The 25,516-nt window shown below is 35.0% G+C and overlaps 1 protein-coding gene across 4 annotated transcripts in view; it reads left to right on the plus strand.

The window, feature by feature from the left end:
• Nucleotides 1-25,516, plus strand: part of ELP4 (elongator acetyltransferase complex subunit 4) — a 241,613-nt gene that overhangs the window by 57,331 nt on the left and 158,766 nt on the right. For all 4 annotated transcript variants that reach the window (XM_057317073.1, XM_026512178.4, XM_057317074.1 and 1 more), the window contains one exon: nt 7,461-7,600. In XM_057317073.1, coding sequence (XP_057173056.1) covers nt 7,461-7,600 — 140 coding nt within the window. The remainder of the gene's footprint in view (nt 1-7,460; nt 7,601-25,516) is intronic.

A 25,516-nucleotide genomic window follows, 5' to 3' on the forward strand; every position in this document is an offset into this window, starting at 1 on the left:
AACTGCTGTGCCACCCAGGTGCCCCCATTAAGCTATTTCTATCCAGCTTCGTTACCTGTAAATAATCAGCATAAAGTGGCAGTTCTTTGGAATTACAGTTTTTATTCCTATACGTTTTCTATCATTATATTTTCAACCTCAGCCATTTGATAACCTCATCTGTCCAGGATAGACTAAGAGACAGGAAATGAAGGGAAAATATCAGTAAGTCTGCCCACTAAAGGTTATGAACTCTGCTCCTGGTGAAGGCCCTGTTCATTTATTAGCTCCTTTATTTGATTGTTTACTTATTCATTTTTCAGAACACTTTAATGTCTACCAGAGAGAAATTCTAATCTGAATAAGACCCAATACCCATAGCCTACCCTTCTGTCTTCTACACTGACATCACTATTACCTTCCCAAGGACAGATACGTTTGTAACACTCCTTAACTATAAATGCCTAATTTGGTAGATTGTTTCCACTGCCTCCTTCTAAATGCATGGCAGACTGTCAATCATAGAACCCTTCTGCCAAGCCTAGACAACACCTTAGAATTCTCTGCAATATTCTGTGTGGTCACTACCAGTTAATATGTAAGAGTTAATAAGTGAGAGGAAACCTGTTTGCCATTATAAGCCTGAAATATGAAATACAAACTTCTTGAGATTGTATATAAGATCTATACAACATAATCCAAGCCTACCTTTTAGTCTCCTCCTGTGTGTATATAAAACACCATATCCACCCATCCTAATGGAGTTGCTCCTTGTAAATTGCTTACATTTCTGCTGGTAATGCTTTTCACTTTCTTATTCACCAACTCAGCCTTCTTCATGTGCAAATATTACTACTCCGACAGTTTTGCATACATAATTATCTAGTTTTTTATTTTTGTGTCCATAGTACTTCATGTATTTTAAAGTACTTCTAACATTATTTTGTGGGTAATTGTTGGTATAACTCTTTTCTCCATCAGACAGAATTCTCTATGAAGGTAGAGAGCCTGTTTTATTTTCTCTCATATCTCCAGCATCTATATTAATTCTCAATAAATATTTGGTGTGCGATAAATGTATTTATACATTTATACAGCCAGCAAATATTGAGTAAGTTTCACCTGTGTGTTAAGTATAAAATATCATATAATAGGTACATATTAAGCAGTGATAAATTGTTCTAATTTAGATGGGAAAGCTATTTGAATAATAAGATCTTTAAGCATGATTTAAATGACTGTGAAGAAACTACAAACTGAAGCAAGGATATTTGCAACTGATAGAATAAGGAATAAATTTTCCTTTTATACAAAGAACTTCTAAAATGAATAAGGAATAGTCTACCAACCCAATTTTTTTAAATGGGCAGAAATATGTAAAGGAAATTTAGGTGGCCCTTAAACATACAAGCGCAGATGCCCAGTTTCAGTGACAATAAGAGAAATGCAAATTAAAATTGCACTGACCAGGGGCGCCTGGGTGGCTCAGTCAGTTAAGCGTCTGTCTTCAGCTCAGGTTGTGGTCCCAGGGTCCTGGGATCGAGCCCCACATTGGGATCCCCACTGAGCAGGGAGTTTCTCCCTCTGCTGCTCCCCCTGCTTGTGCTCTCTCTCTCTCTCTCTCTGTCAAATAAATAAATAAAATCTTAAAAAAAACAAACAGGGGCGCTTGGGTGGTGCAGTCTTTAAGCGTCTGCCTTCAGCTCAGGGCGTGATCCCAGCGTTCTGGGATCGAGCCCCACATTAGGCTCCTGTGTTAGGAGCCTGCTTCTTCCTCTCCCACTCCCCCTGCTTGTGTTCCCTCTCTCGCTGGCTGTCTCTGTCAAATAAATAAAACAAAATCTTTAAAAACAAACAAACAAACAAACAAAAAAACTGCACTGACCTGCCAGTTTTCTCCTAACAGGTTGTCAATAACCTAAAATGTTTGGTGACACACTAAATTAGCAAGGGTGTGGGGGAAATAGTACTTTCATACTTTGCTGGCGGAAATGTAAATAGGTACAATTTCTGTGGAGGGTGTTTTGGCAGTATCCTTCAGAATTACAAAAAACACATACCCTTTGATCCTTTTGGGGATTTACCTTATGAATATATTTACTCATATGTAAAATGAATACATGATCTATTTATGTAGCATATTTTTAATAGCAAAAGGTTGGGAATAAACTAAATGTCCATCAGTAAGCACTTGGTTAAGTAAATTACAGTATTTGTATACAGTAGAAGGCCATACATGTGTATTTAAAAATAGAGGGAAGCTCTGTGTAGTCAGTTGTTGCAGTCATAGCGTAGCTGGGATGTGATTAAGAACTGGGTATAAGAGGCTGGAGTAGATGGAGTTACTCTGCTTAGGAAAATGTGAGTAGAGTGAGAGAGATTAAAACAGACAAGGGCTGTAGGACTAGCACTTGAGAACCCTAATGGCAAAGACCTTCATTCATGTCTTTGAGCTGGCAGTTTCATTTAAATTCCTGAGCTTAATGGTGACTCTTTTGTAAAGAGTGACTGTATTCTAATTTTTCTCCTGGTATGTTCTGAAAGGGTCAATAATGAACAAAAGCTCTCAGTTAAATTTAGCTTTCTTGTAGAGCCAATATGCTAGTCCAGTTGTTGGTTATATAAATCACGTGCATCTTGCATTTGCTTTATTTTCACTCTGATCTCAGCTATGTTTTAGTTTTTTCATTGGTCACTAACATTCTTCAGGTGAAATCGTCAGAGAAGATGCAAATAACTGAAACTTTAAGCCTTTTATTTTTTACTGCTTGTTACAAAATCTGTTTAAAGTGGGGGCAAAAGTTCTTTGTTTCTTACATTGTTTCTTTATATATTATAATTACAAGTGCTGTTCCTGACCCTTTTACATATAAGTAAGTAGTCCTTATTCCACTCTTCTTTTTAGAGTGTGGTGTGCCTGCAGTTGTTTTGATTTTATCTATGGAAGTAAGCTTCTCCTCAGTGGTCACATATTAACACATAAACCCAGTGATCAGTTTTCAAAGTTTATAGTTTGTTTTAAAAATTGTGATCTTCTTACAGTGATCTTTCCCAGATGGCTTACTCTCCCATTTTCTTGAGTTCTCCACTAAAATATCACTTAATCAGGAATGTATTCTTTTCTCACTTTCTATAAAGAAATAAAACCTCTCTCTCTCTCTCTCTCATCTCCTTTCACTGTCTTATTTTTCTTCAGGGCACTTATCATCACCTACCAGATAATATCATCTGTCTCCTCCTACTGGGCTGCAAGCTCAATGAAAGAAAGGGACTTTGAATATCTTGTTTTACTGGCATACAATGGGTGCTCAATAGTTATTTGTTAAATTTGCAAGTGAATGAATTATATAGTATGTGAATTAAATGCAAAACTGAGTTAAGTTGCATTAATTAATACAAATAAAATAATAGCTTATTTTTAATTTACTGTCAATGGTCAAACTTAAGTTTATTAGTATTTATAAGTGAGCTCTGTCAAGTTTACAAAGTAGAATCTTCTGACTTCTTTCCTTTTCTTTGAAATATCACCAGCATGTATATTTGCCTGTCACGGAAATTTTATATATGAGGATTTGCCAAGACTGATAAGACTTCAGCTATCATCTACTTTATAGATCCCTTTACTTTGCCATATTAGTTTTAAAACAACAACAAAACCCTGGGTTTTCTGTGTTCTACCTGGAACATAATATAGTTAAAACTTTTATGAGTAAAGATTAAACAAGTAGTCCAAAACTAGCAATGTCATTTATCAGAGATACCTTTTAATGTAACTTGCCACCAGTTTCGAAGAGTGTAGTCACATTTCCACTTGGGGAATGCAAAAAAGGATAAGAATATGCATACCTAAGTCAGTAACAGTGGCTCAGTAGAGAATAAAGCAGGGCTGCCTGCAGTTGGAGGGGTGTGTAGTTTTAAAAAGGCCCCCTCCCTTGGCCTGTGATTCTGATTCTCTGTTAGGTGGGTCTGCTCTTTTTTTTCCTCATCCAATCATCAAATCCTATTCCCTCCTCACCCCAAGAATTGGTAGCTTACAGCATATTCTGAGACCTGATTCCTTCAGTACTGTATCATTCTATTACCCAAGCCTACAATGGCTCCAGCACTTCACAGTAATGTATTAGATCTTTATTATATTAAATCTTCATTACACTTTGGCTCTCTGTCTTAGTGGTTCAGCCACAAGAGTCCTTCTGATTGATGTGTGCATATTGCAGGTGACAATGAATATCCTTTTTTGAATGAGGTAATGTAATTACAAAGGGTAGTGATAGATCTTCTGATTCTCTAGGGAATCGTGATACAATAATAATAATTAATATCATTTATGTAGTGCTTTACAATTACAAAATATTCATTGCCAGTATTGCATTAGATTCTCACAACAGCCTAACCAAATAGTTTTTATTGGTGGTTAAACTGAGGCTCAAAGTGGTTAGTTAACCATTTGGGTTCTTGCTTTCTGTTATGCCATGCTGAGGAACAAAAAATGGCAACAATAATAAGAAAATGTCTTGTTTAGACTGTTTATTTGTGGTGTGGCTTTTGTCTGAGAGTTTTGTTTCTTTCTAACATACTGGAGGTGAGGGATGGTATTGTTTTATTGTTCTGTGCTCCTTCTGGTCCCCCATCAGACTTAATTTTTCCTTATCATAGTAAATTTTTACTGAACCATTCCCTCATTTTCTGTTCCACAGTTGACAAAGGTAAAGGTTAATCTGTGACTGTGAAACAGAAGTTTTCATAATGTAAAACTAAAGCAACATGTTCTTATCAAACTGAGTAAAACTGACTAGTTATTGATGACATTTTGATTTTTCTAATGTATCTTTACGTGGAGTTGACATTTTTTCATAGAGTATTATCCAGACTTAAAGCATTTAGTTATCTTTTTTCAGAGGAAATAGTTGAAGTCTTTGTTTTATAATTCTAAGCCTCAAAAGATTTCACAGTATTTTTTAAAATCTGATTATATTTCAATGTTTTGGGTAGAAAAAAAAACTTACAAAATTGTTTTCCCTGTAAGGGTATATTTATTTTTCCATTTTCATTTTTATTGAAGGATTAAAGCTTTTCATCATTAATAAAATTTGTAATGTCTACCTTGTGAATATTTTAGTTGCCATATTTAATCTTAATTTCTAAAAAAATTAGTAAGTTAATTGTAATAAGAAAAGCTTCCAAATTCAGTCTTACATTTTAATGAATTATTTGTGTTCTATATGTAAACTGTCACAGCATGAAATCAATTTTCTGCCTTGATTCATCCCAAATCTGAGATTTCTATCACATTAATATTATAATTAGAAACATTAATAGAGACGGCAACTTAAAAAGCATACTTTGCTTCTTGGCAATTTAGCATATTTCTCTGAGTACCCAAGACTTCAAGAACCTTCAGTGCACTAATAAATTTATTAACTCAAACTCAAAAGAAGCGAAAAGTCTCTCTTTCTTTCTCTCTCCCCATGGCCAGTCTGCTAAAATAGATTATTCATGCTTATTTGATTCAGGTAGGCTTTTGCAAGCTTCCCTACTAGGCCTGGGAATGTGGTACATTGAGGCCTTTTCAGAGGCTTCTGACATAGACCAAGCTTTTATTGCATGGTGTTTTATTATTACCAAATCCTAGTCTCCACCCAGTTTGTAGGCACTCTGCTTATTCTTTTGAATCAGGAAAGGTTATCACCTACCTTAATCCATGGAGCAGCGTGGATTAAGGACACCAGTGTGCCCCAGGATTCTCAAAGAGGATCCTGGAAACTTCTTGTTTCTTCTTTTTTGCTTGTCTTTACTAAATTCTATTGGGCCTTAGGAGGATTTGCATCTGAAATGGGCAACCTGGTGTTTTTCTCAATGAAGACATCAGATCAAAGTTCAGTTAGTCAAGGCCTTTCTAAAACATTAAGGGGGCTTGGACTTACACAATAAAAAGATGAGCTCTAGCAGAGATTGCAGTAAAAACATTCTGAACTATAATCCGGATAAAGAATAGATTATAGGCCAAAGAACAGACCTTGTTTAAATTGCTTTATACTAATAACTTTACATTTAAAAACTTTACCCTATTTTTAAGAAACATACTTTAATGTCTCATAATTTATTTGTTAATACTGTCATGGTAAATAGATAAATCATGTTTTAGGAACCATACTTGTGTATATATTGTATTGAAAACATTAGGTTGAGCCAATTGATAGGTCTCTTTCGTTAATGAAAATAAACAGTGTCTTATGGAGGGGTGAACAGTCATTTTACTTAGAAGATAAATGCCAAACCCACAGACTCTGAATCTGAGCATAATGTTTCTATTAGACTTAATTTTTTTAATTCCATGTTACTGTATAATTTGATATTGGTAGGCATCCAATTTAAGAATATTAATCCTTTAAGTCTTAATATGCAAATATCTAGCGTCAAAGAAATGTCTGTTTATCTAAATTACAAAGTTGTCACTTAGTAAAATAAATTAAGAACTTACTGCGTATAGTTCTTCAGTTTCTGTAGATTATCTGCAGATTATCTGTTTTGTTGAATGTTCTGAAATTTGTCTGTTTCGTAGTATTCAGGATAGTGGAAATTTTGTAAATTTAGATTAGAAACTATTGCCAGGTGGAATCTGTTAGCAGTTCAACTTTGGACAGAGGTGTATATATATTATTTCTAATGTGTTGAATGAGCACAGAGTCCATTCAAAGCAATATAATGAGAATGTCCTATTACTAGGCATTTACTATCCTGTGTAAGTAAATTCAACATCAATAGTTACTAGAGTTTCTTATAAGAAAGATAATTTGTTGGAGAAATTGATAATAGCACAAAAGAGGTATCAATGAACTAATGATTATGTCAGGTTTCTGATTTACTAATGTGCTTTGTATACATTCTCCCAATTTAGCACATGTCTTGTTCCCAACAGGAGTACCCCAGTACATTTTATACTATAAGTTTAATTTTAAATTTGTAAGAAATTTTGAATATATATACACACTATCTTGTGAGAATTTAATTTTTAAATTATGCTCAGTTTAATATATTTAAATATCTAGTTTCTTTTGGACCCTTCACCAATGATTTCATTGGCTTAAGTTTTCATTAGTTCTTATCAATTCCGTATTTAATTTGTCATTTAAACCTGGAACCTTTAAAAAATAATTAAGACATGTATATTAATTTTTTTTAACTTAGGAAGGTGTACAGTAAGAAAAGCAAAGAGGTGTTCAAATTCTTATCAAATTTAGGGATTCACCAGCAGCCAAGAAACATGTGAGAGGAAAAGGTTGATTTCTAAGTTATCATTTAAAATAATAAAAGTTGTATGCTTCTTAGAAATGTAATAAGTCTGTGTATATAAGCTCTTCTTATCAGCATTAAAATGCACAAACATATCAGTATTTTGCTGAATGTCGTTCAAATACACTGTAGTTTAAAAAAAAAAACAACAGTAATTTTTTAACAACCAATATGGCTTTTCTTAACAGTCTGGACCAGTATCTTCTTCAAGATTTGGTCACTATTATGATGCATCAAAAAGGATGCCACAAGAACTAATTGAGGCTTCAAAATGGCATGGATTTTTTTTTCCAGAAAAATTATCTTCAACTCTTAATATAGAATCATGGTAAGTTAATGACCCAATTCTGATTTCACAGGTTAACAGAACGCATTTTTACCACATTCTTTGAAGTAATGCATAACCAAAGGTACATATTCTAATAATGTTTTCTATATAATGTGTAACCTTAATTATGCATATGTTTCATATTATTTCCTTATATGTGGTTTTCTTTTTCTGGTTCTGTAACTGTTGGTTGTGCTGTTTTTCTTAATTTGCAGTTTGAAAGTCTGGATACCAAAAATATAATGCCCACTGTTTTTATTTTCAAGAAAATGTGGAATAGTTTTTAAAGGAGGGTCTTTTAGCCCTAAATGCAGATAGATATCTAAATACTACTTATTGATAATAATAGCAGTGAAAATGGTATGAAGTACTGCTGTTTTTCAGTAAGTGTTCTTTCAGAAAGTAAACAGAAAGTGTAAGTTTCCAATATTTTATTTATTAAGGCTTTCTATTTCTAGTTATTCTGTAAATACAGCAGTCTGTGTTTTTTTAGGTTGCCTTAAAAGAATTTAGGGATTTTTTGAGTTTTACAATGAAGAGTTTTAAATATTAAACCAACACAACATGTTTGTAGTGCTACTAACTTTATTAAGGCAAAACTCTGAAAATTACAGTACTTGACATTGAATAATTTATAAAGTGTTAAGAATATGTAATTTCAATTCTTACTGCAGTTGAATCAAGGAAAGTAATCCAAGGAATAGGTTGTTGCCTCTCTTTTCTTTCATGTTGTAAAACCAGTTATTTTCAAAGTGAGATGAGTTATTACATGGAGATTTAATAGACAGGACGTTGTGAACTGAAATGACTTACAAATCCAGAGTCTCTTTTCAGGAATATTACTTGAGAATTTAGTGACGACTATCCTATTTACTTTTATTAAATCTCTTTCAAAAATAAAAAATCTTCACTTCATTATGGTTTCTCTGTTCTATGGCTTGAGACTTACCAAGGTGGTGCTTTGATGTTGTTTTCATGTTAATAGCAACCGTTAATGAATGACTGCTGTGTGTGTCCGTCACTCCACTATGTATTACATTTGTTACCTAGTACAATCCGTGTACGAACCTTATCAAAGTATGTATTCCCTTTTTCCAGAAGAAGATACTGAAATTCACAGAAGTTATTTATTTGAGGCTCAATTATTAAGTGATAGAACCAGGACTGACCTAAATCAGATCCCTCCCTTTTTGCTTTACTGCTTCAAGAGACATTGCTGTCCTTTGCCTTTACCTTCCTATGTTATGAAGGAAAAAGCACTGATAAAGAAATAAAAAAAGAAATCTGAGTTCTGACTGAGTCCATCCTACTGTTAACATTGGGAAATTCCCTTAAATTCAGTAAAAATAAATATCCTTCTTTGAAAAATTGGAGTAGGGGGTTACCGTTTGTCCTACCTACACCACTAATATTTTGTTAAGTTTGAATGGTTTATATTGATTATACTATAATCAATATATCAATACTATTAATTTTTACCATTCACTAAACCAGACATACATACACTTTTATGGCTTGGGAAATAACTTCTTGATTTCTCAAGTAGTAAATGGTGGAACCTAACTTCAAAGTCAGTTCTTTCTGACTCAGAATTCTTTGTTAGCTATAATGCTATATTGCCTCCATTCATGGAGTACTTAAGGAAATTTAAAAAATGTAAAATGTCCATTAAGTATGATTAAAGTAAACAAAAAAATATGGTGTTACTTTTGTAATTAATAAAATATTTTAAGAATAAAACTTTTTTTAAAGCCCCAAAGTATAAGGTTTTTTGTTCATTCATTCAGCAACTGAAAGAAAGAAGGAATTAACATTTGTTGAATATCTGTTCCGTGTCAGGTGCTGTTCCAGGCATTTGACCATGTGATATCTCATCTAATACTCCCACAACCCTCCAAAAGAAGTGATATTATCCCCATTTTTTAGGAGCTTGATGTCAGAGATGTTAAGTAGCTTTCCCATTCTTTCAGGCTGTTAGTGACTAAGTCTCTGACCCAAACCCAAGTCTTCAAAACCTCCTCTTTTTATTCTATGCCAGGATGCCTCCATTTGCTGCTGTAGTAAATGTACAGCACATGAAGCCAGGTGCCAGGGCAAACTACACCTTGATCAGCCGTGGAAATAGTCCTGTAGTCTTTAAAATGTGGTTTTTTTACAGTGTTTTTTGAGAACTAGCGGTTTTGCACAGAATAGGAAAATTTATAGATTTTAATTATCAAGGCAATATTTCATTGCATAGCAGTTAACTGATAATTCATTTATTTCATATAAAACTTAAATGCTTAATTAAATGTAATTAAACTTTAAACATGTAATTAAATTAATTTTGAAAATGAGTACTTCCCATGTGAGATTTAATTTATGAAAAGCATGTGCTCATTTCACTAAAATGAACTTTACTGGTTCATTTATAAAACAATAAAGCTAAGCTTTACAGTTGTCTGTACTTTTCCTGTAATTAAGACTAGAGGATATAGCTGTGTCCTACTATCATATGTGAGGATATAATATATAATTTCGTATATTCTAAAGGCACTGTTGAAACAAAGTTTTTTTATGGTAAGAAAAACTGAAGGTCATTTAAAATTTGCATTAACTAATTTAAAATTATTGGCAGGTTTGCCTATAGAAAATGTTCGTACATATAATTTAAAGTTTCAGATTAAAGCCTGGCTATAAAAACCTGAGAAGTATCGCTCTAATATTACCAGATGGTTTTGTTTTAATAAAATTTCATTGTCATAAATCAGATAATCTGAGTCACAGAACAGTGATAGGAAAAATGATTTTGAGAATAATTCTGAATCCAAGACTTTTTTTGTTTGGTATTATTTTGAATTAAGCTTTGCTAACAGGTATGCAAGGACAGTTCTGTTTTCCTTAGGAAGACAATGCCGATCTTCAGGGTAGGGATAGTATCTTAAGCTTTTTTATTTATTAACAAATCTACTAACATACTGTTTAACCTACTGTTACAAACTGAATGTTTATGGTTCTGCCTGCCGCTTCCCCCTGCCCCAGATTTATATGTTGAAGCCCAGTGTGATGATATTTGGAAATGAGGCCTTTGGGAGGTAATTAGAGTTGGATGAGGTCATGAGGGTGGGACCTTGGTTTGATAGGATTGATGTTCTTAAAAAGAGGGAAAGATATCTAGCTCCTTTTCTTTCCTTGAACACCTATACATGAAAGGCTATGTGAGCCACCCAGCAACAAAGTGGCCATCTGTAACCCAACAGGAGAGTTCTCACCAGATACCAAACCTGCTAGCACCTTTCTCTTAGACATCTAGTCCCCTGAACGTCAACAAAATTAATTCCTGTTGTTTTAGCCAGTCTGTGGTGTTTTGTTATAGGAGCCCAAGCCAACTGATATACCCACTATATTATAAAATGTTACTTTTTTTTTAATAGAACAGATCTTGAATATTGAGTTTACATACAGTTGGTAGTAAATAGAATGAATTTGTTTTGATATGTTTCTTTGAAATTCAAGATTTTATTTTTACATGAATATCCTAAAAATGGTTAGTAGTTTCTTATAGTAACTAAAAGTTTTGTATTAATTACATTGAATTAACTGAATTCTGGAAGAATCAGTTATCTTTTTAGGAGAATTTCTAGGAGAAAATCAACAGAAAAAGGATAAGGATTTTACTTAAGATTTTAGAAGTCATTCCTTTTTCTTATTTTGCCAAGTCTGTTTACCACTTAAATGGAACATCTGTATAAGCCTTCTGTAATATTTTCCTAGACAAATTATAGTTATGACCCTCCATACATTCCTACTTACTTTGTTCATACTCTGTCAGAACATTTAGCACATTACACTATAATTATTTGTCTTGTCTACATTTTTATCTTCCCTCTCAAGCAGTGGAAATCCTTGAGGAAAGGGGTTTATGCTATCTTTATCTCTTTATTCGTGAATCTAGGACACAGGTGTTGAGTTGACAGTTGATGAACTAATGAATCAATGCACAAAGTGTGGTGATAACTCAGATCAACTGTAGTCTTGTTTGTAGTTCAAAGATTTAGTGGAATAAAACTAATAACTGAAACATAGCCATGTAAGAGTAAATTTTATTTCAAAAATATAGATGTCTTACATTGAGAAGCAGAGAGCCATAGTGTATTTAGAAGTTACAAGTAGAAACTCATGAGAAAGGAATTTTGCAAGAGAACTTCTAGATAAGACTACAGGTTCAGAACAGGAGTATGCTAAACTACTTTATTAAGAGGATTAAAAGTGAATGATATATTAATACAAATCTTGGAGCGGAGTCCAAGGCAAGATGGGAATGTGAGGAGGGATTTTACCCATTGGCCTATCTGCTAGTGATATGATTAAAGTAAAAAGAAAATATCTAAAAATCTTGAGAGAGAACTATTAATCCTAAACCTCATTTTAACCAATGAAATTACTTGCTTGCGTGTTTGCCTTTCTTCTTTTTCTGTCCTCCAAGGGGGCCTTTGGGTATGCAGAAATTAGTTGCTCACCCTGGCAAGCTATCTTCATTGGTATACATTTGTTTTATTATTTCCTGCCTAATTCCTACATTCCTAGCCCAGTCATTGTCCCCTCGGCATACTCTCTCTTATTAATGCAACACTGTAATTAATCATTCCAAATTTTATTCTTCCTTCAATAAAGTCATCTTAGACCTTTGACTCCTCTCTCTCACTCCCTACATCCAGCCTATCAACGACTCCTAAAATTTTTATTTTTTTAAGTTTTTATTTAAATTTCAGTTAGTTAACATACAGTGTAATATCAGTTTCAGGCATATAATATGGTGATTGAACATGACCATATAATACCCAGTGCTCATCACAGCAATTACACTCCTTCATCCCTATGACATATCCCCCCACCCACCTCCCCTCTGGTAATTAAAAGTCTGTTTCTTGGTTTGCCGCTCTCTCTCTTTTGCTCCCTTTGGTCATTTGTTTTGTTTATTAAATTGCACATATGTGTGAATCATGGTATTTATCTTTCTCTGACTTATTTTGCTTAGAATAATATTCTCTAGCTCCATCCATGTTGGTACAAATGGCAAGATTTTATTCCTTTTTGTTTCTGAATACTGTTCCATCGTGTGTTGTATGTGTGTGTGTATTCCATTAATTTATTCGATGAATATATATGTATATACCATATCTTCTTTATCCATTCATCAGTTGATGGATATTTGGGCTGTTTCCATAATTTGGCTATTGTAGATAATGCTGTTATAAACATCAGTATGCATGTATCCCTTTGATTAATATTTTTATATTTGGGGGGTAAATACCTATTAGTGCAACTGCTGGATCATAGGGTAGTTCTATTTTTAACTTTTTGAGGAACCTCCGTACTGTGTTCTAGAGTGGCAGTACCAGTTTGCATTCCCACCAACAGTGTAAGAGGGTTCCCCTTTCTCCCCATCCTTGCCAACACCTGTTGTTTCTTGTGTTGTTGATTTTAGCCATTCTGACAGATGTAAGGTAATCTCTCATTGTAGTTTTGATTTGTATTTCTCTGATGATTAGTTATGTTGAGCATCTTTTCATGTGTCTGTTGGCCGTCTGGATGTCTTCTTTAGAGGTGTGTGTTCATGTCCTCTGCCCATTTCTTAATTAGATTATTTGGGTTTGGACTGTTGAGTTTTAGAAGTTCTTTATAGATTTTGAATACTAACCCTTTATCAGATATGTCATTTGCAAATATCTTCTCCCATTCCGTAGGTTGGCTTTTAGTTTTCTTGATTGTTTCCTTCACTGTGCAGAAGCTTTTTATTTTGATGAAGTCCCAATAGTTTTTTTTGCTTTTGATTCCCTTACCTCAGGAGACATATCTAGTGAGAAGTTGCTATGGCCAGCGTCAAAGAAGTTACTGCCTGTGTAAGCATGTATGGTTTCAGGTCTCACAGTTAGGTCTTTCATCTATTTTGAATTTTTTTGTGTTTGTGTAAGAAAGTGGCCCAGTTCATTGTTTTGCATATGTTGCTGTCTAATTTTCCCAACATCATTTGTTGAAGAGATGGTCTTTTTCCCATTGCTTATTCTTTCCTGTTTTGTCAAAGATTAATTAACCATGTAATTGTGGGTTTATTTCTGGGTTTTCTATTCTTTTCCATTGACCTGTGTGTCTCTTTTTGTGCCAGTACTCTACTGTTTTGATCACTACAGCTTTGTAATATAACTTGAGTCTGGAATTGTGACACCTCCAGCTTTGCTTTTTGCTTTTTCAAGTCTATTTGGCGCTTCTGGGTCTTTCGTGGTTCCATACAAATTTTAGGATTATTTATTCTAGCTCTGTGAAAAATGCTGTTGGTATTTTGATAGGGAGTGCGTTAAATGTATAGATTGCTTTGGGCGGTATTTGTTCTTCCAGTACATGAGAATGGAATGTCTTTCCATTTCTTTGTGTCATCTTCAATTTCTTTCATTAGTGTTTTATAGTTTTCAGAGTACAGGTCTTTCATGTCTTTGGTTAGGTTTATTCCTAGGTATCTTATTGTTTTTGGTGGCAGTTGTAAATGGGGTTGATTCCTTAAATTCTCTTTCTGCTGCTTCATTATTTGTGTATAGAAATGCCACAGGGGCGCCTGGGTAGCGCAGTCGTTAAAGCGTCTGCCTTCGGCTCAGGGCGTGATCCCGGCGTTCCGGAATCGAGTCCCACATCGGGCTCCTCCGCTGGGAGCCTGCTTCTTCCTCTCTCACTCTCCTGCTGTGTTCCCTCTCTCGCTGGCTGTCTCTCTGTCACATAAATAAATAAAATCTTTAAAAAAAAAAATGCAACAGATTTCTGTATATTGATTTTGTATCCTGTGACTTTACTGAATTCGTGTATCAGTTCTAGCAATTTTTTAGTGGAGTATTTTGGGTTTTTTGTGCATAGAGTATCACATTCTGCAAATAGTGACAGTTTGACTTCTTTCTTGCCGACTTAGATGCCTTTTATTTTTTTGTGTGTGTTCTGATTACTGTGGCTAGGACTTCCAGTACCATATTAAATAACAATGATGAGAGTGGACGTCCCTGTCTTGTTCCTAATTGTAGAGTTTTTTCCCCATTGAGGATGACAGTAGCTGTGGGTTTTTCATACATGGCCTTTATTATGTTGAGGTGTGCTCCCTTTAAACCTACTTTGCTGAGGGTTTTTAATCATGGATGGATGCTATACTTTGTCAAATGCTTTATCTGGATCTATTGAAATAATTATATGGTTCTTTTCTTTTATTAACGTTGTATATCACTTTGATTGATTTGTGAATATTGAACCACCCTTGCAATCCAGGAATTAATCCCACTTGATCATGGTGAATGATTTTTTAAATATATTGTTGAATTCTGTTTGCTAGTATTTTATTGATAATTTTTGTATCCATGTTCATCAGGGATATTGACCTGTAGCTCTCTTTTTTAGTGGAATCTTTATCTGGTTTTGGTATCAGAATAATGCTGGCCTCATGGGATGAATTTATAAGTTTTCCTCCCTTTTCTTTTTTTTGTAATAGTTTGAGAAAAATAGGTATCAGAGAAAATCTTCAGAAACAATGACAAAACAAGAAATAAAATGGTAAAAAAATACATATCAATAATACTTTGAATATAAATGGACTAATGACTCCAATCAAAAGATATTGGGTGTCATGATGGATGAAAAAACAAGACCCATCTATATGCTGCCTATACCTGCAGATTGAAAGTGAAGGGGTGAAGAAACATTTATCATGCAGATAGATGTCAAAAGAAAGCCATAGTAGTAATACTTACATCAGACTAACTAGAGTTTTAAACAAAGACTGTAAAAAGAGACAAAGAAGGGTGTTATATAATCATAAAGGGGACAATTCAACAAGAAGATATAACAATTGTGAGTATATGTGTGCCCAACATGGGAGCACCCAAATATATAAAACAATTAATAACAAACATAAAGGAACTAATTGATAGTAATACAGTAATAGTAGGGGACTTTAACACCCACTTACATCAATGGACACATCGTCTAAACAGAGAACAAACAAGGAAACAATGGCTTTGAATGATACACTGGACCAGATGGACATAACAGATATAGCCAGAACATTCCATCGTACAGTAGCAGAATACACATTCTTTTCAAGTGTACATGGGACATTCTCCAGAATAGATCACATATTCAGTCACAAATCAGGCCTCAACAAATACGAAAAAGCCTGAAGTGCATCTTTTCTGACCACAATGCTATAAAATTAGAAGTCAACCACGAGAAAAAGATCGGAAAGACCACAAATACATGGAGGTTAAACAATATGCTACTAAACAATGAATGAGTCAACCAAGAAATCAAAGAAGAAATTAAAAAATACATGGAAACAAATGAAAATGAGAACACAACAGTCTAAAACCTTTGGGATGCTGCAAAAGCAGTCCTAAGAGGGAAGTATATAGCAACAGGCCTACCGCAAGAAGCAAGAAAAATGTCAAATAAACAACCTAATCTTACACGTAAAGGAGCTAGAAAAACAACAACAACAACAAATGAACCCTAACACCAGCAGAAGGAAGGAAATAATAAACATCAGAGCAGAAATAGAGGTGCCTGGGTGGCTCAGTCATTTAAGCGTTGGCCTTTGGCTCAGATCATGATCTCAGGAGTCCTGGGATTGAGCCCATCAGGCTTTCTGCTCAGTGGGGAGCCTGCTTCTCCCTCTCCCTCTGCCTGCCACTCCCCCTGTTTGTGCTTGTTCTCTCTCCCTCTGTCAAATACATAAATAAAATATTTTTTTAAAGATTTTATTTATGTATTTGACAGAGAGAGACAGCCAGCGAGAGAGGGAACACAGCAGGGAGGAGTGGGACAGGAAGAAGCAGGCTCCCAGCAGAGGAGCCTGACGTGAGGCTCGATCCCAGAACGCTGGGATCACGCCCTGAGCCAAAGGCAGACGCTTAACGACTGCGCCACCCAGGCACCCCTAAAATATTTTTTTAAAGAGAGCAGAAATAAATGATACAGAAAGAAAGAAAACAGACTCATGAAACCAAGAGTTGGTTATTTGAAAAAATTAATAAAATTGATAAACCCCTAGCCAGACTTATCAAAAAGAAAAGAGAAGGGACCCAAATAAATAAAATCACAAATGAGAGGAGAAATAACAACCAGCACCACATAAACACAAACAATTATAAGAGAATATTATGAAAAAGTATATGCCAACAAATCGGACAAACTGGAAGAAATGGATGAATTTCTAGACACATATAAACTACCAAAACTGAAACAGGAAGAAATTGAAAACTTGAACAGACCCATAACCAGCAAAGAAATTAAATCAGAAATCAAACAAGTCCCAACAAACAAAAGTCCAGGACCAGGTGGCTTCACAGGTGAATTCTATCAAACATTTAAAGAAGAGTTATTTTATTTTAATTTAATTAACTTAAATGTAAGTAGCTATATGTGACTTGGCTTATCGTGTTAGTACAGTTTTACAGCAAAAGTCAGCTCTTATCACTACTCTGGCTCAAACCCAGATTACTTATCATTATTCTGGCTCAAACCCAGTTACTTCCAATCTCATTCAGAAAAATAAACCCACCTTCTAGGGACACCTGGCTCCCTCAGTCAGTAAAACACATGACTCTTGATCTTGGGATTGTGGGTTTGGGCCCCATGTTGGGTGCAGAAATTACTTAAAAATAAAAATCTTTAAGAAAAATAACTTCTATAGCAACATCCAGAATAATAAACCCACATTCTAACAGAGATCCTGTAAGGCCCAGGACCCTTGCCTAATCTGATTGCTAGCTACTGCCCTGATCTCTTTGATCTCATTGAAGTTGGGGAAAGAGTAAAGGGAATATCAAGAGTGCTTTCCAGATTTCAGACAGTAGAATTAGGATGGTGTCATTTACTGATATTAAAAAAATATCCTGCAGTATTTATTGGAACACGTTATCTGACATGAACGCCTTCTATGAACCTGAGCACCTTTTATGAGCCTTGTGTAATGCTAAACTCCAGGTTTATTGTAGTAAACAAAGCAGCTGTTATCCTTGACCATGTGTAGTGTTTTTAGTCTAGTGAGAAAGCACACAATTTTTTAAAGCCAAATAAATGTCATTAAGAGTTGTCGTAAGTAATACAAAGAAAAAGAACATTTCCACAAGTTATATTGGGCTAGGGAGATATGCTCTGAGTTGCTTAGGATTGGCTTGTCTGAAGAGGAAGCGTTTGAGCTGAGACCTGGAGATAAGAAGATCATTCTACACAGGGCAGTAGCCAAGAAATATTCTGTAGGGAGCAGCCAGTGTGCTAAGAAAGGAAAGACTTAGTGTGTTCAAGGATCTGAAAGGCCATGTTGGTGAAACAGAATAATAGAAAGAGCTATGAGAACGACAAGTTCAGAGAGATAGGCAGAGATCATATCATTCTTTTAAGAAATTTGTTCATGAGGAGGCAGAGGAAAAGCAATAAGTGGAAGAGGTTTGGGAAGCAAGAAGTTTTTGCTATTTTGTTCTGTTTTAACGTGAATAAGAAAAATTCAATAGAGAGGGAATGGATGGAGATTGGAAGAGGAAATAGTGGTTTCTAGCTGTATGACATTAGGCAAATTACTAAATAATTTGGCAGAATTACTAAGCCACTCAAGGTCAAGGATTGCCATTAAGATGTAACAACATTTCCGGGGCGCCTGGGTGGCGCAGTCGTTAAGCGTCTGCCTTCGGCTCAGGGCACGATCCCAGCGTTCTGGGATCGAGCCCCACATCAGGCTTCTCTGCTAGGAGCCTGCTTCTTCCTATCCCACTCCCCCTGCTTGTGTTCCCTCTCTCGCTGGCTGTCTCTGTTGAATAAATAAATAGAATCTTTAAAAAAAAAAAAAGATGTAATAACATTTCTTCCACTGGAGGGAAGGAGGGAGAGTAGAAGACAACAGTGTAAATGCAAACAAATAGGTTTGTAAGGTTGGAGGCAGGGTTTTGAGTAGTGTTGAAGATACGAACTGAGATCTTCTCTTTACTCAGTGACTAAAAGGCAGGGTCATCTGCTGAGGAACAGTTACTTACCTCATAGGAGTCTGGGTTAAAAGTGAAAGGTTTGAAATGGTTGTTTCATGGGCTAGAAGAATATACCTATTAGGGAAATATCAAATATTTATGGTGGTACAGTCTTTAGGTTGTGTTACTTTCTTGCATCTCTGCTAAGATTCCTGGTGCAGGCAGGATTCAAGTTTTGAGAGGTTCAGGCAACAGAAGGAGATTAAGGTATTCAACATAGTAAACAAATGATGGATCACAAACTAGGGCTAAGAAAAGGAATTGAAGACAAGTGCTGTTGATATATGAGGAGAGAGAGAGAAGGGATAGTGGACTGGTGGTGGACTTACTAGTCTTAATAGTGGGGGTAAACAGAAAAGCAATTACCAAGATCAGAAGTGTTGGATGAGAATAAGATGTTTGAATTAGGACTGTAGACCAGGTACAGTGTCCTCAGCTGATAGAAGAAATTGTCCAGGAGCTTGATAAAGACAGCAACTTAAAAGGGGAATGATTGGGATTGGTTAGATGTAAGAAAACATGAATTTTGTTTGTTTGTTTTGTTTTGCCACAAAATGGAGGAGGAAGAGTGGTTTGAAAGTAACATTGGAAAACAAAAGATGCCAATCACTTCTTTCAAATACTGAGGAAAGGTGTCTAAGCTGCAGCTTCATCTATTAAGGCTCGAATGCCCATTACCTTCCAAGGGAAATATCCTTTGGAGGGTGGTGGACACGGTGTCTTTTATTAAGGTCTGTGGCTGATGCTCGTTGCAAAGACTGCAGCATTGGTTGTAGCAGGAGGCTCTGCAGCAGTTTTTTTCTGCATGAGAGACTTGAGATGGATACTGGACTTAGCATCCAAGACGTAAGGAAGTGAAAAAGCAGATTGTAGTAATGGGATACATAGTACAATCCTGTTTACATAAAATTTTGTATAACTGATTCTAAATTCTTTTCTAATACTAATTCAGGAGATATTAATTTAGGTTCCAAAACCTTAATGATATGTGGTCAAGGAAGTTCACAAGACTCAAGCCAAATTTCCTTCTTAGACCATTTAAGAGACTCATAGTATTTGTAGTATTTAAAAGATGTGAAAGAAATGCCAAAATTAAACAAATATATGTATAGTTCTTGTAATACTCTTTAGAATGAAAACCATTTTAACAACATGCTTCTTAATATCCCCCATTAGCTTCTCTCCATAAGAGAAGGAAGGGCCGGTACAGAGAAATGTACGAGAGCACGTTCATCATACTGTTGACAGTGTTCACCTCTGGGTAGAAGATTTTGGGTTTTTTCTATTCTCTGTATGTTTTATGTATTTGAATTTTTATGATGAACAGACATCATTTTTTTAATTTTTAAAAAATATTTATTTGAGAGAGAGAGAGCATGCATGCATGCACAAGCGGGTGGAGGGAAGAAGGGAGGGAGAGAGACAAGCAGACTCCGCACTGAGCACAAACCCAACACAGGGCTGGATGTCAGGAACATGAGATCATGACCTGAGCCAAAATAAAGAATTGGCAACTTAACCGACTGTGCTACCCAGGCACTCCAAACATCATTTTTATAATGGGGAGGTGGGGAAAGCTTACTCACTTAATCACTTGGGAATAATATAATGAAATCCTTACCTCATATCTCATATCAAACTATATTTAAAGATTAAATATAATAAATGAAATTATAAAAGTATAGGAAGAAAATAAAAGAAAATGCCTTAAACTCTTGGAATGGGAAAATAGCAATCAGTATATCCAGTGAGCAGATCTAAACACCATTCTCCATTTGAAGGAACCAGAACTGTTTGGAGAAATGTTTGATTCACAGGAAAGAAAAAGATACACCTGTACTGTCTTTTTATGTTTAGAAGTGCTTAAAGAATGATGAGGGTGGAGCATGTCAGAAGGATGCAGAAGCCAGCTCAAAGGAGTTCCCACTGGCCAAATAGAAAATTTGAGCATCAGAATAAATAATAATGGTAAATGGATTGTAACCCATTTAATAAAGCAGAAAGGCATGAGTATACATTGATATAAATAAATGAATGAATGAATGAATAAATAAGTTATCAAGGAACAAGATATTAACCACAGAGTACCTTCCCACAAAATATTTATTGACTACTGGGGGAAAGAATAATTTTATGGTGCAGAAGGCTGTCAGACATAACTTTAATCAAGTTAATGTCAACAGTAATGGGCAAATTGAAATCATGTATCATCTGATAATATGCAATGAGAATTCAGCAATGCTTCTGTGGTATTTCTACCAAATATACATAATTTAAATCTAATCATAAAAAAACAATAGACAAACCCAAATTGGGAACATTCTACCAAATAAATGGCCTGTAATCCTCAAAAGTGTCAAGACCATAAAAGTCAAGAAAGTCTAAGAAACTTCTAGGCTTAATAAGACTGAAGAGAGACATGAAAACTGAATGCAACATGTGATTCTGAACTGAGTGCTTTGCTCTAAAGAATAATATTGGGACAAGTGGCAAAATTTGAATGGGGTCTGAGGATCAGATGCTAGTATCAATTTCCAAATTATATCAATATTCCAAGTCATGTGGTTATATGATTGTTATGTAGGAGAATGTTTGTAGGAATCATAGCCTAAATTATTAAGAAGTGATAGGTCATCATGTCAGCAACTTATCCTCTAGTGGAACAGGAAAAAAAAAATTCTATGTTAGCAACTTTTCCTTAAGTTTGAAATTGTTTCAAAATTTAAAAAATAAACACATACATGTATATATATGTTAATATCTTTAGTAAATAGAGAGTTTTTTTATTTTATTTTATTTTTAAGTAGGCTCCACGCCCAGCCCAGAACCCAGCACGGGGCTTGAACTCACAGCTGTGAGATCAAGACCTGAGCTGAGATCAAGAGTCAGATGCTTGGGGCGCCTGGGTGGCACAGTGGTTAAGCGTCTGCCTTCGGCTCAGGGCGTGATCCTAGCGTTATGGGATCGAGCCCCGCATCAGGCTCTTCCGCTATGAGCCTGCTTCTTCCTCTCCCACTCCCCCTGCTTGTGTTCCCTCTCTCTCTGGCTGTCTCTATGTCAAATAAATAAATAAAAATCTTAAAAAAAAAAAAAAAGAGATTAACCAGCTGAGCCACCCAGGTGCCCCAAGAGCATTTTAAAACTAGTAACAAGTTGGGTATCCTGATACGAAATGGACAAAGATAACAATGGGATGTTCTCAAAAGAAGAAACAAAAATAGCTAGTAAGCCTCACTAGTGATCAAAGAAATGCAAACAAAAACCAAAGAGATACCATTTTTCAACTTATCAGGTATTTAAAATGATAATACCTTGTGTTAAAGATGGTGTGAATGTCACTCATGTTAACCGTAGGAGTGTACATTGTTAATTCTAGTAAAGGCTATCAAAAGTTGGAGTGTACATTATCATTGTTACCATTGTCCCATTTCTAGGAATTGGTCATAAAGAAATAATGATACACGTTGACAAAGGTGTGTGTACAGGAATGATTATCATAATCTGTGTGCATTACTGCAAATCTGGAGATAACCTAAGAATTATTAATGTAGATTGGTTGATTAAATTATGTTACAGCTACATAGAGGACTACCTTGCTTGCAAAGGGAGGAGATAGAAACAAAACAGATTACAAAACAATATAATATATGTAATATATAATGTATATATGTAGAAAGTGGTCTGTAAAGGTATACATCAATAGCCTAACAGTAATTGTCTCGGTGTATTTGAATTGTGGATGATTTGGCTTTTTTTTTTTTTTCTTTTTATACACCTTCTTGTGAGACAGCATAGTTTAGATAGGAGCCCTTTGGTTAGATAATCTAGGTTTGAATACTGACTCTTCCATTTACTGGCAGTATGACATTGTACAAGTTACTTCTCAGGGCCCCCATTACTGAGGCTTCAATAGGAGTAATAATAATAGAAACTACTTCTTAAGATTATTAAGTGAGATAATAAAAATTTATCACTTAGCAAACACTGCCTAATATAGTAAGGGTTTAATGAATTTTGGCTTCCATCATTATTATGATTTCTGCTTATATGTTTGAAATTTATTCTTATAAACATTTTTATTAATAGGTAAATCAATAAAGCTATTTCTCCCTTGGGAATATAACTACATAAGCAAATATTTTGAGTCTGGACAACCAGCTTTCTTTTCCCTATCTTATTCTTTCTTTTGAGAAAAACACATTTGGAAATCAATTCCTCCTTAGGTATGTCTGCAAATGAACAGTAGCCATATTTCCTGTGCCCCCACACTACTTAGCTCACTCCTGAAAGCTTATTAAAAGACTTGATAACAGAATGCTTCTTGGTAATCACTTGGCAGTTCTAGGTGGTGCTGTTGTACTAATCCCATTCTTTCTTACCTCCTTAAGTGAATACCTTGCTCCATCTTGTTATTCCACCTGACTTTCATTCATCCTGCCACTGGAGCATTACTATATTATATTGACAGCGTGTTATAGCTGTTAATAATTACTGAGAACTGACTATCTCTCACCTATTAACATATTATTTTTGTTATTTCATTTAATCCTTAACAAAAATCTCATGAAGTTTATAATACCCTCATTTTGAAATTGAGGAAAGAAACACAACAGGTTTAATTAGTTTATTTAAAGCGTACAGGGACTCAATCTTGGACTCCAAACAGCCAGAACAATCTTGCAAAAGAACAAGGTTGGAGGTCTTATGCTTTCTGATCTCAAAACATTTTACAAAGCTACAGTAATCAAAGCAGTATGGTTTTGGCATAAAGGCAGACATTTAGACCAATAGAAGATAATAAAGAACCCAGAAGTAAACCCTTGCATATATGGTCAAACAGTCATTGACAGGAATGCTAAGACCATGCAAGGGGAAAGAGCAGTCTTCAGTAAATGGTACTGGGAAAACTGGATATCCACATATGAAGCAACCCTTATCTTATACCGTATACAAAAATTAACTAAAAATGGATTAAAGACCTAACCATAAGACCCGAAACTATAAAAGTTTTAAAACGAACAGGAAAAATCTTTATGATATTGGATTTGACAATTACTTCTTGGATGTAATACCAAAAGCACAAGCAAAGAAAGCAAAAATAAACAAATGGGAATACTTCAAACTTAAACACTTCTGTGCATCAAAAGACACAATCAACAAAGTGAAAGGGCAACCTAAGAAGAGGGAGAAAACAGTTACAAATCTTTTATTTGATAAGGAATTAATATGCAAAATATATAAAGAACTACTGTTCAACAATAACAAATAGCCTGATTAGAATCTGGGCCAAGTACTTGAATGGACATTTCTCCAAAGATGATATACAAATGGCTAACAAGCAAATGAAAAAGTAATAGCACTAATCATTAGAGAAATGCAAGTCAAAGCCACAATGAGATAATACCTCACACCCACTAAGGTAGCTTCTCAAAAAAATATGAAATAGAAAGTGTTGGCAAGGATGTAGATAAATTAGAACCCTTGTGCCTTGGCAAGATTGCAAAACGGTGCAGCTGCTCTGAAAAAATTGTATGGCATTTCTCAAAAAATTAGAAAATAGAACTGTATGATTGAGCAATCCCACTTCTGTGTGTATATCCAAAAGTAGTAAAAGCAGGGTTTCAAAGAGATATTTGCATACCCATGTTCATCGCAGCATTATTCACAATAGCCAAGAGGTAGAAGCAATCCAAACGTCTAGCAGTCAATGAATGGATAAACAAACTGTGGTATATCCGTACAATGAAATATTATTCAGTGTTAAAAAGGAAGGAAATCCTGACACATGCTACAACACGGATAAACCTTGACATTATGCTAAGTGAAATGAGCCCATCACGAAAAGACAAATACTGTATTATTCTACTCATGTGAGGTATCCAAAGTAGTCAGCTTCATAGAAACAAAGTAGAATGGTGATTAGCAGGGACCAGGGGAGGAGAAGACAAGGAGTTTTTAATGGGTGTACAGTTTCAGTTTTGCAAGATAAAAAGTTCTGAAAATATACTTAACACTACTGAACCATACATTATATGTATTTTTGCAATTAAAAAGAAAAGAACAGATTGGGTTAAAAATTTAGCTATGTTCTATTTACTAATCCAAACATATGGACAAGGAAATATTTAAAGTAAAAGACAAATAAAATATACCAGACCAAAACAAACAAACAAAACAGCAACACAATGAGATAGCACTTCACACACTCTATGATGGCTAGAATAAAAAATTCAGATAATAATAAGTGCTAGCAAGGATGTAGAGAAATCAGAGCATTCATATACTGCCAGCAAGAATGTTGCTTTGGAAGACAGGCTGGCATTCCCTCAAAAGGTTAATCATGGAATTATCATTTGATCCAGCAATTCCACTCCTTGGTATATGCGGAAATGGCCAAGAGAAATTTTTTTTATTTCTTAGTGTTGTGTGCACATGTCCATACAAAAGCCTGTACATGAATTGTTTATAGCAGCATTATTTATAATAGCCCAAAAGTAGAAGCAACCCAAATATTAATGAACTGATGAATGGGTAAACAAGTATGATGTATCCATATCTGGAATATTATTCAGCCATAAAAAGGAGTGAAATATTGATGCGTTGCTACAACATGGATGAACCCTTAAGGCATTATGGTGAGAGAAACCAAGAACAAAAGACAACATATTATATGATTTCACTTACATGAAATGACCATAATAAGGAAATATGTAGAGACAGAAAGTAGATTAGTAGTTCTTTAGGGTTGGGGGCATGGGGAAGTTCAGGAGGGTGATGCTAACGAGTGCAGCACTCTTTTCTGAAGGGATGAAAATATTCTAAAATGGATTTTGGTAATAGTTAACCTAACTCTCTGAATATACTAAAGCCACTGAATTGTACACTTTTT

This window comes from Ursus arctos, unplaced genomic scaffold (assembly GCF_023065955.2).
Source record: "Ursus arctos isolate Adak ecotype North America unplaced genomic scaffold, UrsArc2.0 scaffold_23, whole genome shotgun sequence".
Classification (NCBI taxonomy): domain Eukaryota; kingdom Metazoa; phylum Chordata; class Mammalia; order Carnivora; family Ursidae; genus Ursus; species Ursus arctos.